This window comes from Sparus aurata, chromosome 22, assembly GCF_900880675.1.
Source record: "Sparus aurata chromosome 22, fSpaAur1.1, whole genome shotgun sequence".
Lineage (NCBI taxonomy): Eukaryota > Metazoa > Chordata > Actinopteri > Spariformes > Sparidae > Sparus > Sparus aurata.
Window position 1 is genome coordinate 31,098,914 of NC_044208.1, and position 16,516 is coordinate 31,115,429.

A 16,516-nucleotide genomic window follows, 5' to 3' on the forward strand; every position below is an offset into this window, starting at 1 on the left:
CACCCACCCAGAGACACCTGGACAGAGAGGCTCCATCCACCCAGAGACACCTGAACAGAGAGGCTCGAGACACCTGGACAGAGAGGCTCCACCCACCCAGAGACACCTGGACAGAGAGGCTCCATCCACCCAGAGACACCTGGACAGAGAGGCTCCACCCACCCAGAGACACCTGGACAGAGAGGCTCCATCCAGCCAGAGACACCTGGACAGAGAGACTCCATCCACCCAGAGACACCTGAACAGAGAGACTCCATCCACCCAGAGACACCTGGACAGAGAGACTCCACCCACCCAGAGACACCTGGACAGAGAGACTCCATCCACCCAGAGACACCTGGACAGAGAGGCTCCACCCACCCAGAGACACCTGGACAGAGAGACCATCCACCCAGAGACACCTGGACGAGAGACTCCACCCACCCAGAGACACCTGGACAGAGAGGACTCCACCCACCCAGCGACACCTGGACAGAGAGGCTCCCCCCACCCAGAGACACCTGGACAGCAGACTCCATCCCACCCAGAGACACCCTGGGACAGAGAGGCTCCACCCACCCAGAGACACATGGACAGAGAGGTTCACCACCCAGAGACACCTGGACAGAGAGGCTCCACCCACCCCGAGACCACCTGGACAGAGGGACTCCAATCCACCCAGAGGACACCGGAGAGAGGCTCCACCCACCCAGAGGACAAACTGGAAAGAGAGGCTCCATCCAGCAGAGATACCTTGGACAGAGAGACTCCATCCACCCAGAGACACCTGGAAGAGAGGCTCCACCCACCCAGAGACACCTGCGACAGAGAGACTCCATTCCATCCAGAGACACCTGGACAGAGAGGGACTCCTCACCAAGAGACACTGGACAGAGAGGACTCCACCCACCCAGAGGACACCTGGACAGAGAGCTCCATCAGGACAGAGACACCTGGACAGAGAGAGGACTCCATCCACCAGAGACACCGGACAGAAGCGGCTCCATTTCCACCCAGAGACACCTGGACACGAGAGACTCCATCCGCCAAGAGGACACCTGGACAGAGAGACTCCATCCACCCAGAGACACCTGGACAGAGAGGCTCCATCCACCCAGAGACACCTGGACAGAGAGACTCCATCCAGCCAGAGACACCTGGACAGAGAGGCTCCACCCACCCAGCAGCTCCCCTCCAACTCACAGACCAACACCACACCCAGACCCCCTCCAGCCAACGGGTGGACTCCACCCGTCCACCCAGACCGGCACAGCAGCCAGACATAGTCATCCTAATCGACTCCAATGGAAAGTTCTTAAATGAAAAGAAACTTTTCCCCAACCACAAAGTGGCCAAACTCTGGTGCCCAACCAGCCAACATGCCATGGAGCTGCTGTCAGAGGAGCGTCTGGGTTCTCCGAGTCACGTCATCATCCACACCGGCACCAACGAGCTGAGGACGCAGCAGGAGAGAGTGTCAGAGTCACTCAAAGGAGTGATAGAAAAAGCCTCCAGCACCTTTCCCAACAGTAGAGTGGTTATATCAACCCTGCTGCCCAGGAAAGACTTCCATCCTGACACCATCCACAGGATCAACAGCAGCGTCTCCAGAGACTGCATCCTGAGGCCCAACGTCCAGCTGGCCCACCACCCCACCCTGGACATCAGCTGCCTTCATGACCACGTCCATCTACTCAAAAACACTGTCCCCATCTTCGCCCGTACACTGAAGGACGTCGCTCTCAACCGAGACCAGTCCACCCCCCACACGAGGAACAGGTCGGCCCGCAGCACCCCCAGACTGTCATCCAGACCATCCAGACCACCCACACAGAGACCTCACCATCTTCATACCCCTACACGACGACCCCACCAGGAGAGCTACGGACCCCCTCACACCCGACCAGGGCCACTCCTGCCCCCAGGAGCCCCACCCCGGCACCGTCACCAGGAGCCCCACCCCGGCACCGTCACCAGGAGCCCCGCCCCGGCACCGTCACCAGGAGCCCCGCCCCGGCACCGTCACCAGGAGCCCCGCCCCGGCACCGTCACCAGGAGCCCCGCCCCGGCACCGTCACCAGGAGCCCCACCCCGGCACCGTCACCAGGAGCCACGCCCTGGCCCACTGAGCTACGCTCAGGTGGGGAGGAGAGCAGCAGACCCCCCACTTACCCTTCCAACCTCCAACCCCACCCCCACACCTCCACACAGCCAGCTGAGAGACATCCAGCACATGCTCAGCCTGCTCTGCTCCCACCTGATAGGTCAAACACAGTAGACAACCCTAGAGTGTTTACTTCTGTTTTATTTTATTATTATTATTTTATCATTTTATTTATTGATTGATTTATTTTATTTGAATTATTATTATCTATTATTGTACATATTTACTTATTTATTTATTCATCCATGTTAAAGGGTTATAATATTATTAGGTCCAAACTCCTGATACCTAACATGTTCTAAATCTCTTCATTGACAACAGGATTGGAAGTTTATCTCATTTTAACACAGAATGCTACATGTTGAGTTCTAAACCTAATGACATCTAAATCTTTAGTAATCTCATGTTGGAACATCCAGGGTCTGAGGTCTTCTGCTTTTGGCTTTAAGAGCAGGACCCCAGACTTTAAGAAAGAGTTGAAGAATTCAGATATCATTTTTTTGCAGGAGACTTGGAATAGAGGAGACATGCCCGCTGGTTGTCCTTTAGGATATACAGAAATCATTTTCCCATCAACCAAACTGAGAAGTGGAAGCCAAGGCAGAGATTCAGGAGGGATGTTGATCTGGTACCAGACGAACCTCGCTCACTCAATCCAATTACTCAAAAAAGGAGATTTCTCAATTTGGATCAAAATAAAGAAAGAGGTGGTCTCCACAGACAGAGACATATTCATGTGTACAGCCAATATCCCCCCATCAGAGTCCCCTTACTATAACGTAAACAGCTTCTCCATCCTTGAAGATGAGATCAGCTTCTACCAGACACAAGGAAACGTGCTGATCTGTGGTGACCTTAATGCCAGAACAGGCACAGAACCAGATCAGATCAATGCACAGGGAGACAGACATATACCTGGCCAGATCAACATCCCCTCTCCTTCACACCGAAACAGGAACAACTTTGACAAAACCGTCAACAGAAACGGGCAGGAACTGCTGCAGTTGTGTCGCACGCTGGGTCTGTACATCGTCAGCGGTCGGCTTCGAGGGGACTCCTTTGGTCTCTACACTCACAGCTCTCCTCTTGGCAACAGCACTGTGGACTACAGTATTACAGACCTGGAGCCCTTCAGTGTAAGAGCATTCACCGTCAGCCCCCTCACACCCTTATCTGTTCACAGCAAAATCACCCTATACATTAGGAAGACACCAACTGACCCCCATGTAGCAGAGCCCAGTAAACTCAACCCCTCCAAACAACCTTATAGATGGACAAGTAATAGTAAGGATGACTACCAGAGAGCCATCGGTCATCCAGCAGTCCAATCCCAGTTAGACCATTTAATCACCACCTCATATCCCCACAGCACCGACGGCCTGAACCAGGCTGTGCGGGATATTAACTCCATAATTGACAGCACAGCATCTCTATCCAATCTGAAAAAATCTGAGTATCACGGTTCAAACTCAGCTAATGAAAAGTGGTTTGACTCTGACTGCAGGTGTCTGAGAAAAACACTCCGAAAATTATCCAATGAAAAACACCGACAACCTGACAATCATGAGCTCCGCCTCCAGTACTGGGAAACACTGAAATCATATAGAAAAACACTGAGAGCTAAAAAGGAGCAGCATGAACAGCGTCAACTTGAAGAAATCGAGGAGTCCATTGACTCAAACAATTTTTGTAAAAAGTGGCATTCATTCAACAAATCAAACAAGGAAGAATTGGCTATTCAAAACAGGGAAATATGGAAGAAACATTTTGAAAATCTATACAGTGCAATCACACTGGATTCAGACCAAAATAATCTGCTCAACAAACTAGAAATCCTTGAATCAATCATTAAAGACAACCAACATCCTTCAGATTATGAGATTAGTGAAGGGGAGCTGCTGGCTAAGATCCAGGCCCTGCAGCGAGGAAAGCAAGTGGCCCTGATGGCATCTTAAATGAAATGCTTCAGTTTAGCAGCCAGAAAATCAAGACTGCCATGTTGAAATTATTCAATCTGATACTTAACATTGGAAATTTTCCTGACACCTGGAGACAAATATGATCCAAACAGTTACAGAGGCAGATGTGTCAGCAGCAACCTGGGGAAGTTATTCTGCAGCATCTTAAACAGCCGACTGCAAAACTTCCTCAGTGAGCACAAAGTCCTGAACAAGAGTCAGATTGGTTTTACACCACAACACAGAACCTCTGAGCACATCTACACCCTCCACACCCTCATCCAGAAACACGTCCACCAGAACAACAACACCATCTTCTCTTGTTTTGTAGATTTCAAGAAAGCATTCACCTCTATTTGGCATCATGGTCTGTTTCTGAAATTACTAGAAAACGGTATTGGAGGAAAAATCTACGATATTATTAAGACAATGTATATAAATAATAAATGTGCTGTCAAAATTGGAACTAGGGAAACAGACTTCTTCCCCCAAAGTAGAGGAGTGCAGCAGGACTGCAGTCTGAGCTCCACCCTGTTTAACATTTACATCGACCAACTGGCCAAATCCCTGGAAGAGTCAGAGATCCCTGGTCTCACCCTCTCTGACACAGAAGTCAAATGTTTACTGTTTGCAGATGACCTAATACTGCTCGCTCCATCAAAGGAAGCTCTACAAAAGCAGCTAGATCACCTGCAAAAGTTCTGTCAGACCCGGGCCCTGACCGTTAATCTGGAGAAGACAAAAGTCATGGTCTTCCAGAAACGACACAAGAGTCAGAAACATCCCCACAGGTTCCACCTGGACTCTACGGACATAGAACACACACACAGCTACACATGACTGAGACATGAGACTGAGGAAAACGTTGACTATGTACAGACTCAGCGACCACAGCCGGGCCTTAGAGAGCGACAGACACAGACAGACCCGGCTGCCCAGAGAGGACCGGCTGTGTCGGTTCTGTCCACACAGACAGACCCGGCTGTCCAAAGTTCATACTAATATTCGTTACTTGTATTTTTGATACTAAGGTACATTTAATATCAGATACTTTAACACTTTCACTCGAGTACTCTTCATGTGTTTGACTTTAAACACCATATCTTTACTTTTACTCGAGTACGACTGTTGGAGCTGATGGTTCAGCATCAGGAAGCTCACATGTTCCCAGAGGAACCCTACCAAAATAAAAGTTTTGACAATGCTGAGAAAAGAAAACATCAGGAGAGCAGAATAACAGTCGTGGAGGGTTCAGGAACCAAAAAGGACGTTGGACATTCAAGAACTAAGGTTAGAGTAACTGCTCCTTTAACACTGTCTGTTTCTTAATACCACTAATTATTAATGAAAAAAAACACTTTAATTAAAACATTTATTGTGTAAAGTACAACACAGATACATTTATTATATTCATCAGTTTCAACTGGAACATTCATGAACATATAAACTCAAATATTACAGGAAGATAAACAAAAAAACAAAGAGCAGAGAACGATGAAGTTTGAATTATTATCATTTTATAATGTTTATTTGATCAGTTGGAAAATATATTCTTTATTCTATTATGTAATTATATCAACAGGCTAACGAACATCATCCAGACAGTACGTGGGCGTTTACAGTCTCACAGTTACACGGTACAAGTCTTTGACAAGACTTCTGGAAAAACAGCTGGTCAACAATCTTTCTTACAGATTCAGTGACACACGACTTTAAATCATCACAGTTTGTTTTAAAGCTGTGACTCGTTCAGAGGGAAGTTTCCTTCTCAGGTCGTTTCTTTACAGTTTTCCAGTCCTGAAAAGATGAAACTAAAATATGTTGGAAGAAACAGAAAAGAAGAACGGACGGAAGTTTAAACTTTAAATCGTCTTTAACACCTCAGATTTGACTCAGGACCTCAGATTTGAGAACCACAGCTTGAAGCAACAGAATTATTTGTATAGAAGTGGGTTAGCTTTGGACCTCAGGTGCCAGCAGGCCTCAGGCTCAGTTCCAGGAGTTCTTGGTCCAGACGGATCCACAGGTGAACCCACCGGACATCCTCACATGGTGAAAGACGAGCCGTTTTCGCTGGATCCGTCCACCGAGCGGCGAGTAGACACGTAGATCTCGGAGGTGACCCTGGAGAAGCGTCGTGGGGTGATGTACCTCTTCCCCAGACACCACAGGTCCTGGAAGATCCTCCTGAAGTGGTTCCTGAACTTCACCCCAACGAAGGCGTACAGAACCGGGTTCAGGCAGCAGTGCAGGTAGGCGATGGTCTGCGTCACTGTTTTGGCGGTATGCAGGGCGTCGGACGCATCACAGCTCTGCAGCTGGAACATGGTGGCGGTGTCGTAGAGCAGCATCATGTTGTAGGGCAGGTGGCAGATAATGAACACCGCCACCACGGCCAGCACCACCCGCACCGCTTTGTGCCGCTGGAAGTTTCTGGCTTTCAGCAGGGTGACGATGACGGCGGCGTAGCAGAAGACCATGATGAGCATCGGCAGGAAGAAGCCCACGGCCAGCTGGGTGCTGGGGACGGCAATCTTGGTCCTCCAGGCCGTGATGTTGTCCGAGAACATGAACTCACAGACGTACTGAGGAGGACTCGGCGCCTGAGTCGGAGTCGTCTCCTCCTCGTCAAAGTAGAAGGACTCCTCATTGATGCCCGGCTCGTACCAGTGGTAGAAGTAGAAGGTGGGGACGGACAGCAGTAAGGCGCAGACCCAGACGATGGTGCAGATGACGCGGCTGTACGGCAGCGAGCGCAGCCTGAAGCTGCGACGGGCCTGGACGATGGCGATGTAGCGGTCGGCGCTGATGCAGGCGAGCAGCAGCATTCCGCTGTACAGGTTGACACTGTACGAGCCGCGCAGAACCTTGCAAGCCAGCGGCCCCATCGACCACGAAGACAGCTCGTTGTAGACGATGAGGGGCAGCGACAACACGAACAGCAGGTCCGCGATGGCCACGTTGAGCAGGTAGACGTCGGTCATGGACTTGGTCCTCTTGTAGAAGGCGTAGGTGACAATGACCAGGCTGTTGCCCACAAAGCCCAGGATGCAGATGATGGAGTGGATGTATGGACCGACCACCCGCTCAACGCTCTGGTTCTTGTGGTGAGAACAAGGTTCTTCATAGTTGTAGCTGTAGTTATCATTCAGATCATAATAATCAGTGTTGTCTGAGGTGTGATTTGATTGGTTGAACATCATTTCCTCTTCTTCTTCTTCTACTGTGAACAAAGAACAGAGACAGAACATTAAACTGTGACGAACACTGAAGAGGAAGTGACTCTGCAGAAACCACTGCTGGGACGACAGCGCCCTCTAGTCTAATGAAAATACTTGAAAACACTCAGGATGCTCGATTAAACTGCTGCTGAACTTTGAATGATTGATTTACTGAAGTGAAATGTTTTTTAAGAGGAGTTTTGTCTTTTGTGTTATGTGTTTGTTTGTGCCTGCGATGTGGTGACTTTTAGTACGTCAGTGAAATGAAATCAGGACAAGTGGAGCAGAATATTTTCAGCGTCCACAGCGCGAGCTAACGTTAGCAGCTAAAGGCACAAAACAGGAAGCTGAACAGAACCAGACAACAAGACTGTGTTTCAAGGTCCTGGTACACAGAGACCCGGACGTTGTCTGAGAAACACAGAGACAAAGATTTAGATCAGCAGGAATGAAAAGACAGAAAACTTAAAAACACTCAGGATGAGATCTGCCACCATTTTAGGAGCCGAACAGTCCATCTGTCTTTAAATTAAGGCACAGCCAGCCGCTTGTTATCTTAGCTTAATGTAATAGAGATGTGTAGCAATGTCGTATGTTTGTAGCTAACTGACGTTAGCATCACTATTATAGAAAATAATCTGTGTCAAACACAAGGTTCTGACCCGTCCAGGTTCTGTTGATCCAGATAATCTCCACAGATGAACTCCACTCTGTGATGTGTGAAGCTAAATTAACTGTGTAGCAGTAAGAAGCTAATGCTAGGCTACAAACAGACGACATCACGGTCACATGACTGAAACGTCACCACCACTAAGAGTCTTACTGCACAGTTACTATCCAGGTTTTCTATAAACTGATCAATGTACAAGTTGTAAAGTCAGAGTTAGAACAGTGTGTAACTAAAGTGGCCTTAAAGATTTAACAAGATGCAAAATGTTAATCAGACTTGTCGAGGTGCTGGTTGGTGGATTTGTTAGCTTGAAGCAGGCTAGTTGTTTCCACGGGTTTCAGTCTTTACGCTAGGCTAACTTTCATGCTAGCAGTGTAGTATTGGGCCACATACAGGTGGGACCAAGACACCTGGCGTTCTGTTGTGCTGATGTAATCCAGGCAGAGCTTGAGCTGTGGTAAATCGTGTGGCTGAGACCAGATAACCAAACTTGGGCCAGCATGACGTACACGACCCACGTATAGAAATTAACATAGGGCCAATAGCAGGTTGGTCATTTAGCTCTCTGGGTTTACTTCTGGCTCAGTTGTGTCTTTGCCAGACTCAGTACAGAACCAGGGTTCAAGTTATAATCCAACTAACATTTGGGCAGAGATTCGTAAATAAGCTATATAATAAAATATACAAAATATAATATAATATAATATAATAAGAGAGAGAGGTTGTTGCAGCTTCCAGCTGTCACTCGGGATCACTGGAAGGTTTTTTACTGAAATACAGAAATATCCTCATGTAGAACATTTGCAGAATAAACAAGCAGGTCCAATTAATTATAATTCTGTTGTAGACAGAATTATACAATGTTTATATAATTTCTCATCATGCAAAAAGTCTCAAAACTGAGTGTTTTCTTAAGGGAGTCTGGGGACTTTCTCCACGGGGACAAAGAAGGAGCCTATATTGTTCCTGTTTAGTGTCTTTGTAACATGTTACATGTTTAGATCAATAACATGTTTCTTCTTTCATAAATAGAGTGTAAATGGTGAAATCAGTGTAAACAGTGTGTTCAAACAGCTGATCAATGTTGGCAGGTAAGACTTTAGCACTTTAGACACAGAAGCAGACAGGCTGGTACAGACATGCTGCCACAAACTGACACTTTTTACAAGGAGACAAACAACTTCAGCTGAAAGATTTAATGCTGAATTTACAACAAGGACACAATGAGTTACAATCTGTCACACACACAGTTTCATGATGTTCATAAAGCTTTACGCTACACAACAACTCCTTAAATTAGCTGATTTGTGAAAGGAGTCTGGTGATGTTGTGGTTAATAGTTGGCTTCATAGATTACATTTAATGCTGAATTTACAACAAGGACACAATGAGTTACAATCTGTCACAGACACAGTTTCACTACGTTATAAATGTAACCCTTTCACATCCGGCTTGTGTATTAAGAAACCCACCTTATGCTGTAAGATGAGGCCTTCACTTTTCTTCAATATCTGATGGTAAAAAAACCCATTTCAATAGTGAATAACTGCCTCAGGTAACGTTTGATCCTCACTCTCAATCATAACTATGTGGAGACGAGTGGGAACACACCTTGACCTGCAAACACTCATGTAGTACAGAATCAAAAACTTCAATGTACCTTCAGTGACGCAAACACAGGTTATCAATTTTAGAGAAAACACACTCATGACCTTTTAATGGAAAAGAGAAAAATAAAAGTACCGAGGTAATGATGTTTTTTTCTTAAGTTTAAAGCGTTCTGATTTTGAGTGCTCTTTTAGTTCAGTTTTGTTGGCGCCCTTTAGTTCATGATGGAAACCTTTGTTCAGTACCTCCGAGTGCCGCTGACGTCAGCAGGACCGTTAGCTTAGCTCCTGCTAGCTAGCTTAGCCGAACTTGCTTCGCGTCTAATAAAACACAAACACTGCGACTGCGATGGAGAGTCCAACTCACACACACACAGCACGTCGTCCGACAACAGTTCACAGTCCGTTAGTAATAAAACACGACACACGCCGTCCTCTGTTAGCGGCTCCACGCCTTCAACTCTCCTTCTCCATGACACTCTGCTCAACCCGGAAGTCTTAAAGGTCATGAACTCTCACACGTAAGAAGAATTACTTTTTAACTTCTTAAAAGAATTCAGAACCCATGAAATTAGATTTTAAAGTCACACATTTTAAACAGAAATTATTTATACATTTTAATATCTTATTTATCTCCAAGTATTATTCATGCACATTTTAACTTCACAATAACTGGCATTTTATCTTTAACTTGTTCCCAGGAGAGAAAAAATAAAAGATTAATACAATTGATATTTATCAGAGTATTACATAAAGTTTGTTAACTCAGCTCAACAGCTCTATAAACCACCACATTTGTTAATGGAGTCTGGTGCTGTTGTGTTACTGGAGCCGTAGTTCCATGTTTATTTAGCCTTCTTATATCATTAATGTATAAAATAGTAGATTGAAAAAAATGCATCATTGGTGATTAAAACAATATTTGTCGTTGACCCCCACGCGTCTGTGATTTTACTGCTCTCATGGGAGTTCAAACCTCAAACCCGGTCCAGAACTGTCCATGTTGTTCTTGGTCAGCGCTGAATTGGTTCTGGCCTCGTCCGGGCCAAGAGACATTGTCCCTGCAGACATGAGTGGAACCAATGTGAACATCTGACTCTCAGAGAGAAGACAAACGTTTTGTCTGCAGCCGTATTTTACATTTGTGTCGTTCTATTAATTTGTGTTCAGGTTCCGAGCTGAGTGAGCGCTCCCGTGGCCCCCAGAGATCATCTCCGCCCAGAAGATGCCAAGGATCAACACCAGAACCGAACCAGCCTCACTCGTGACTCTCTTGTATTTGTGCTTGATGAATTCATCTCTATGAGAACTAGAGAGAGTTTAGTTCAGTGTTCAGAACAAGCGAGCTGCCTGTTCTCCTGCGACCGCCTGGTGACGTTAGGGAGGTGTTGCTTTCCTTTCACAGGGTTCAGTGCCATTACTGACGGGAAGTTTAGTTTGGGTTTAGTTTGTTATGTTGGCCTGAGCTCACCTGAGCCGGGGCTTCAGCACCGTGTATGTGTTCACTCACACTCGTTTCACATCAGCCGTCAGCTGATGATCTCAGTCAGTCTGGAGCACAAAGACAAGATGAAGTCCGGACGATCTGAACATTTAAAGATCAAATCCCACCTTCGAGGACGCAGAGAAGAAAAGTGAGACACGAGTCAGTGACCTGCAGAGTCGACCTCTGTGAGGACGGACCGATGTGGAAACACAGGAAGTTCTGGTTCCGCAGCACGTCTGTGGCTTCGTGTCACATCGTGTTCACATCAGTGTGGAAACATCAACGTGTTACGAAACACGAAGTTGTGTCATCGTTTTAATAACGTGTTTGTCAAAGATGACGTGAAGTTTCTGATAACATGAAGGATGAAACACGTTCATCTCTTCAGTCTGGTTCTGGGTTCTGCTGGGTTCTGCTGCTGTCACTCAGCTGATGAACTCGTCTGAGGACAGAAGTGTTTGTCACTCTGACTAACCCTAACCCTCTCCAGGTTTCACAGAGTCTGATGTGTAGCACATGAAACAAATGCAGATGAGGTATTGAAATGATGTGAAACCGACACAAATGTCACGGCGCTGGTTGCCGGGGCTCAGGAGGCTCAGTGGGTCGACTGGTACACAGATGTTCCAGTTGTGGTCGGCTGAGGTGACTGTTTGTTGTCAGGTGTCAGAGCTCTCGGAGGAAGTCTGCAGAAAAACAGGTCAGTCAGCGTGGAGTGACCCACTTCATGCAACGTGCGGTTACTTCTGCTGCCACAGGGCTCTGCTCACACAGGACTGAAGAGAGTACCGGGCCCGTCGGCACCGTCACTGCTCCGATTAACTCAGATCAGGACGGTTTCATGATCTCAGATCAGTGGGCGGAGAAGTCTGAGTCAAATGTCTTCCGATTAGATTCAGAACCACTTCACGATGAACAGAACATGTGAATCTATTCACTTCATCTACAGGAAACAAAGTTCACATTCAGATGATCCCATCTGGGTCAGAACCAGTCACATCTTCAGATTAATATCAGGAGGAAACAAATGTTTGCTATGAAACACAGAGCTGCTTTTAAATCTTTAAACTTTCAGCTGGAAGTTAAAGTTCAGCAGCGATTCTGATCTGAGGAGCTCATGTTAGCACGCTAACACGCTAACCTGGAGACGTGTGGTAGTGAATGTGGCTGTTTAATGTCTGAATAATAAAATATGACGCTGCAGAATATCTGAAGCTGCCGTTCAGTTGAACTTGAACACGTCTGAAGTCTCACACGGAGAGTCGTAAGAGGCCGAGGAAGAAGGACTGTGAAGATATCAAAGTGTGGAGCGGACCGGTGCTGCTGGACTGAACCTTTCAATCAGAATCACTGAAGAAGTCACAGAGAAATAAAGAGAGAATAAATCTCATCATGTATCAAACATGTGAATGTGTTCGAGCTACGACACGACTCAACTTCAACCAAAGATGAAAATGTTGAAGTTTTAAAGGATTTAAAGATGAAATGTAGACGAGATGTTGAAGCCTTCAGTGTGAATGTTGTTTCTATCTGACGGCCCGATAGAGAAGAAACGTTTCCAGGACTTCATGTTCTTATTTCAGGCGTCCAGGCTGCAGAAGAAGCAGACAAACACTGGAGCAAGACTGCACAGCCTGTTAGCATTGAGCTGCGCAGCCTGTTAGCATTGAGCTGCGCAGCCTGTTAGCATTGAGCTGCGCAGCCTGTTAGCATTTAGCAGCACAGCCTGTTAGCATTGAGCTGCGCAGCCTGTTAGCATTGAGCTGCGCAGCCTGTCAGCATTGAGCTGCGCAGCCTGTTAGCATCCCTGCTGAAAAAACAGCATAGACATGCTGTCAGGATCACCTGTGCCTGAGTCCTGTTTAATCAGCATCTTGATCTGCCACACCTGTCAGCTGGACGGCTTATTTTATTGGATTTTAACAAATGTGTGCTCAACATGTGAAAGAAGAAATTATTTTGTGTACATACAAAAGAAAAACTTCATAAAATTGTGAACTTAAACTTGTGAGAGAAATGGAAGCAACAAACAAAGTGTTGCATTTATAGTGCAGTTTGTTTCGGTGCCCTCAAATGAGCCCAAAATCTTGCAGGTTTGAAGCTTGTATTCAGTAAACTTGGTGCTCTGTGACGACATCACTGACTCTGTGCCCTGTATTGGATTTTGACAGCCAAATTCACTCCTCCTCATACTCTACATATGAAATAAGTTGTTGACACATCCCATGCTGGTCACCAGCATACCAGCAACCAAACACAACATATGCTGGTCTATGCTGGTTTTTCCAGCAGGATTGAGCTGCGCAGCCTGACGGTTCAGCACTGCGACTGGGGATGAAGAGTGACTGGTGTGTCAGAGGCAGTGAGGAGGACGAGGACGTCTGAAAACAACCACAGTGAAGTGTCGCTTCCTCTAACGCCTCGTGTTCCCGCTCTCTACTTCTGCTCGTAGGACACGACATCAGAGTGGACGACGCTCAGTTTGTCCTCTTTGACTTCCCTTATTTCAAATGTCACCTGGAGACAAACACGGCAGGTAAACATCAAAGTGCGTCAGCTGCGAGCAGCAACTCAGACGATGTCACCTGTGCAGGTGTTTGGTCACCTGACACAAACAGCTGCAGCACTTCTTTAAATCTCACCACTTCCTAAAACGTCACGTGCGACTGGATTTACTGCTCGGACGACTGATGAACCTCCTGTTTGAACAGAAAGTAATCTATTACATGAATCCACAGCTCTGGGTTCATGTAATAGATTTAAATCATCAGACGTCTCCGTGCAGCTCGTCCGCTGTGATCACAACCTGATCTGGGACCAGATTTAACCCCTGACGTGCCGCTGCAGCTGATCGAGCTGCACCGACACGTCTCGTGTTCTCAGCTCGTCTGTCTCATTGTTCTGAGCCGGAACCTGAAGAACGTCTTAGAACTCAGAGCAAAAGTCCAGAGGTCGAAAGCCGCTGTGATGTTTGTAACTCATTCATATGATGAACATGTACAGAAATGTCTGAGAGGATAAAATGATGAAGTTCAAAGCTCAACTTCACTCTGACATCATAATGTTCTGATACTGGGCCACATCTCGACCCGACTGAAGACCATGGACCAGGAGGACAGGGTTCTAGTCTTCAGGTGCAGATAATGACTGAAATGTTCCTTTAACGACTCTGAGACGTCCCGCCGCCGCTGATTCAAACTGTTTACTGGAGTAAATGTACTCAGTTACTTTCTATCCAGCTCCGATCAGAAGTGATCAGAGATCCAACAGATCCTGAGACTTTGTTTCTTCTACATTCATATTTATTCATATTCATTCACCAGATTTTAATCTGCTCATCTCACGTTGTTTGATCTGTGTGTCAAAGCGATTACATCACTGTGTGAACTTCCTGCAGATATCTGAGATAAAACAACACAAAGTGAGTCGTGTGATGATTATCTGAACCACGAGAGTCCGATCACGTTACACTTCCCCAAACACACTCACACAAACCAAATGTGCTGATGTGGACGATTCTGTGCTTCTGAATATTAAAACTACTTTCACTTGCTCATGTTTCTAACATTCACATCAAATCTGAACTCAAACGACTCCAAACTGACAGTTTAAATTTACATGAAACAGAAGTTAAAAAGATAAAGATGAACAATGAGAGAGAAATAAGAAGTGAGGAGGACGAGGAGGACGAGGAGGACAAGGAGCACGAGGAGCATGAGGAGGACAAGGAGCACGAGGAGGACAAGGAGCACGAGGAGGACAAGGAGCACGAGGAGGACAAGGAGCACGAGGAGGACAAGGATTGACTGAAAGAGTCAAAAAGAAACAAAATCAAACAAACAAGTAAAAAGATGAAAACTCACCGGTTTGACGTCCGGACGCTGCTGCTGGTTCCTTCAGTGCTCGTACAGGTGATGGAGGAGGTGGAGGCACCACACACACACTGCTGCTCATAAAGGGAAGTGTGTGTGTGTGTGTGTGTGTGTGTGTGTGTGTGTGTGTGTGTGTGTGTGTGTGTGTGTCTGGTTTCACTCTGTGGTTTCAAACATGGTTCTGATGTGTTTCAGTGTTCAGACGACGTGTTTGTAGAAAAGAAGCATTAATAATATATAACATATAAATAAAGTGACGAATAGGAAGTTCTACTCAAACTTCATGGAGCCAGAAGAACTTCAGAACTTTAAAATGGACCAACGTGCAAAAACTGTTTGGACAAAATGTGGAAGCTGCGGCTGAACAGAAACATTCTGACACTCAGAGATGTCAGAATGTTTCTGTTCAGAAAGTGTCAGAAGTCGACTCACTGAAACATTAAGTGAACCAGCAGAGGAAGTTCTGATTCTGTTTGGCTTTGTTCTGTTGTTCTGTCCTCATTCACTTCTCCTGTCGGTGCTAAAGCCTGTAACACAGTCCAAGTGTGTGAAGGAGAGGTACCACAGGTCCAGGTGTGTGAAGGAGAGGTACCACAGGTCCAAGTGTGTGAAGGAGAGGTACCACAGGTCCAGGTGTGTGAAGGAGAGGTACCACAGGTCCAAGTGTGTGAAGGAGAGGTACCACAGGTCCAGGTGTGTGAAGGAGAGGTACCACAGGTCCAGGTGTGAAGGAGAGGTACCACAGGTCCAGGTGTGTGAAGGAGAGGTACCACAGGTCCAGGTGTGTGAAGGAGAGGTACCACAGGTCCAAGTGTGTGAAGGAGAGGTACCACAGGTCCAGGTGTGTGAAGGAGAGGTACCACGGGTCCAGGTGTGTGAAGGAGAGGTACCACAGGTCCAAGTGTGTGAAGGAGAGGTACCACAGGTCCAGGTGTGTGAAGGAGAGGTACCACAGGTCCAAGTGTGTGAAGGAGAGGTACCACAGGTCCAAGTGTGTGAAGGAGAGGTACCACAGGTCCAAGTGTGTGAAGGAGAGGTACCACAGGTCCAGGTGTGTGAAGGAGAGGTACCACGGGTCCAGGTGTGTGAAGGAGAGGTACCACAGGTCCAAGTGTGTGAAGGAGAGGTACCACAGGTCCAGGTGTGTGAAGGAGAGGTACCACGGGTCCAGGTGTGTGAAGGAGAGGTACCACAGGTCCAGGTGTGTGAAGGAGAGGTACCACAGGTCCAGGTGTGTGAAGGAGAGGTACCACAGGTCCAGGTGTGTGAAGGAGAGGTACCACAGGTCCAGGTGTGTGAAGGAGAGGTACCACGGGTTCTTCCTGCTGCTGTCAGACTTCACATGTTCACTGTGCAATAAAAAATCTACGTATAATTAACTTCTCATCTTTAGTTTGGGACAATAAATTCTGATTCTGATTCTGTAACAAAGATGAGCTGATAATTGATCATCATGTCGTTTAGCGCTAACATTAGCATTCAGCCACTTCCTGGCTAACATTACTGACAGTGTGACACATGATGACACAACAGATGTATATGAGTTAACTGGACCTACG

General features: G+C 46.7%; 1 protein-coding gene across 8 annotated transcripts; it reads right to left on the bottom strand.

Moving 5' to 3' along the window:
* Positions 1 to 5,459: 5,459 nt before the first annotated feature.
* Positions 5,460 to 15,606, bottom strand: ccr6a (chemokine (C-C motif) receptor 6a). 8 transcript variants are annotated; one of them, XM_030404250.1, is made up of 3 exons: positions 14,949 to 15,606; positions 9,465 to 9,503; positions 5,460 to 7,321 (listed from the first exon to the last, which is right to left on the bottom strand). In XM_030404250.1, the coding sequence occupies exon 3, from the start codon at positions 7,302 to 7,304 to the stop codon at positions 6,147 to 6,149; it is 1,158 nt and encodes a 385-aa protein (XP_030260110.1). In that variant the 5' UTR covers positions 7,305 to 7,321; positions 9,465 to 9,503; positions 14,949 to 15,606; the 3' UTR covers positions 5,460 to 6,146. The 8 variants fall into 8 exon arrangements, with proteins under 8 accessions (XP_030260110.1, XP_030260109.1, XP_030260108.1 ...); XM_030404249.1 differs by having other exon boundaries at positions 5,460 to 7,324; XM_030404248.1 differs by lacking the exon at positions 9,465 to 9,503.
* Positions 15,607 to 16,516: the final 910 nt, after the last annotated feature.

Coding starts and splice junctions, on each gene's coding strand:
- ccr6a (XM_030404245.1), bottom strand. CDS start 8,494: ATGCTGGCCCAAGTTTGGTTATCTGGTCTCAGCCACACGATTTACCAC. Junction 7,325..8,385: donor CAGGTGTCTTGGTCCCACCT/GTATGTGGCCCA, acceptor CTTTGTTCACAG/TAGAAGAAGAAGAAGAGGAA.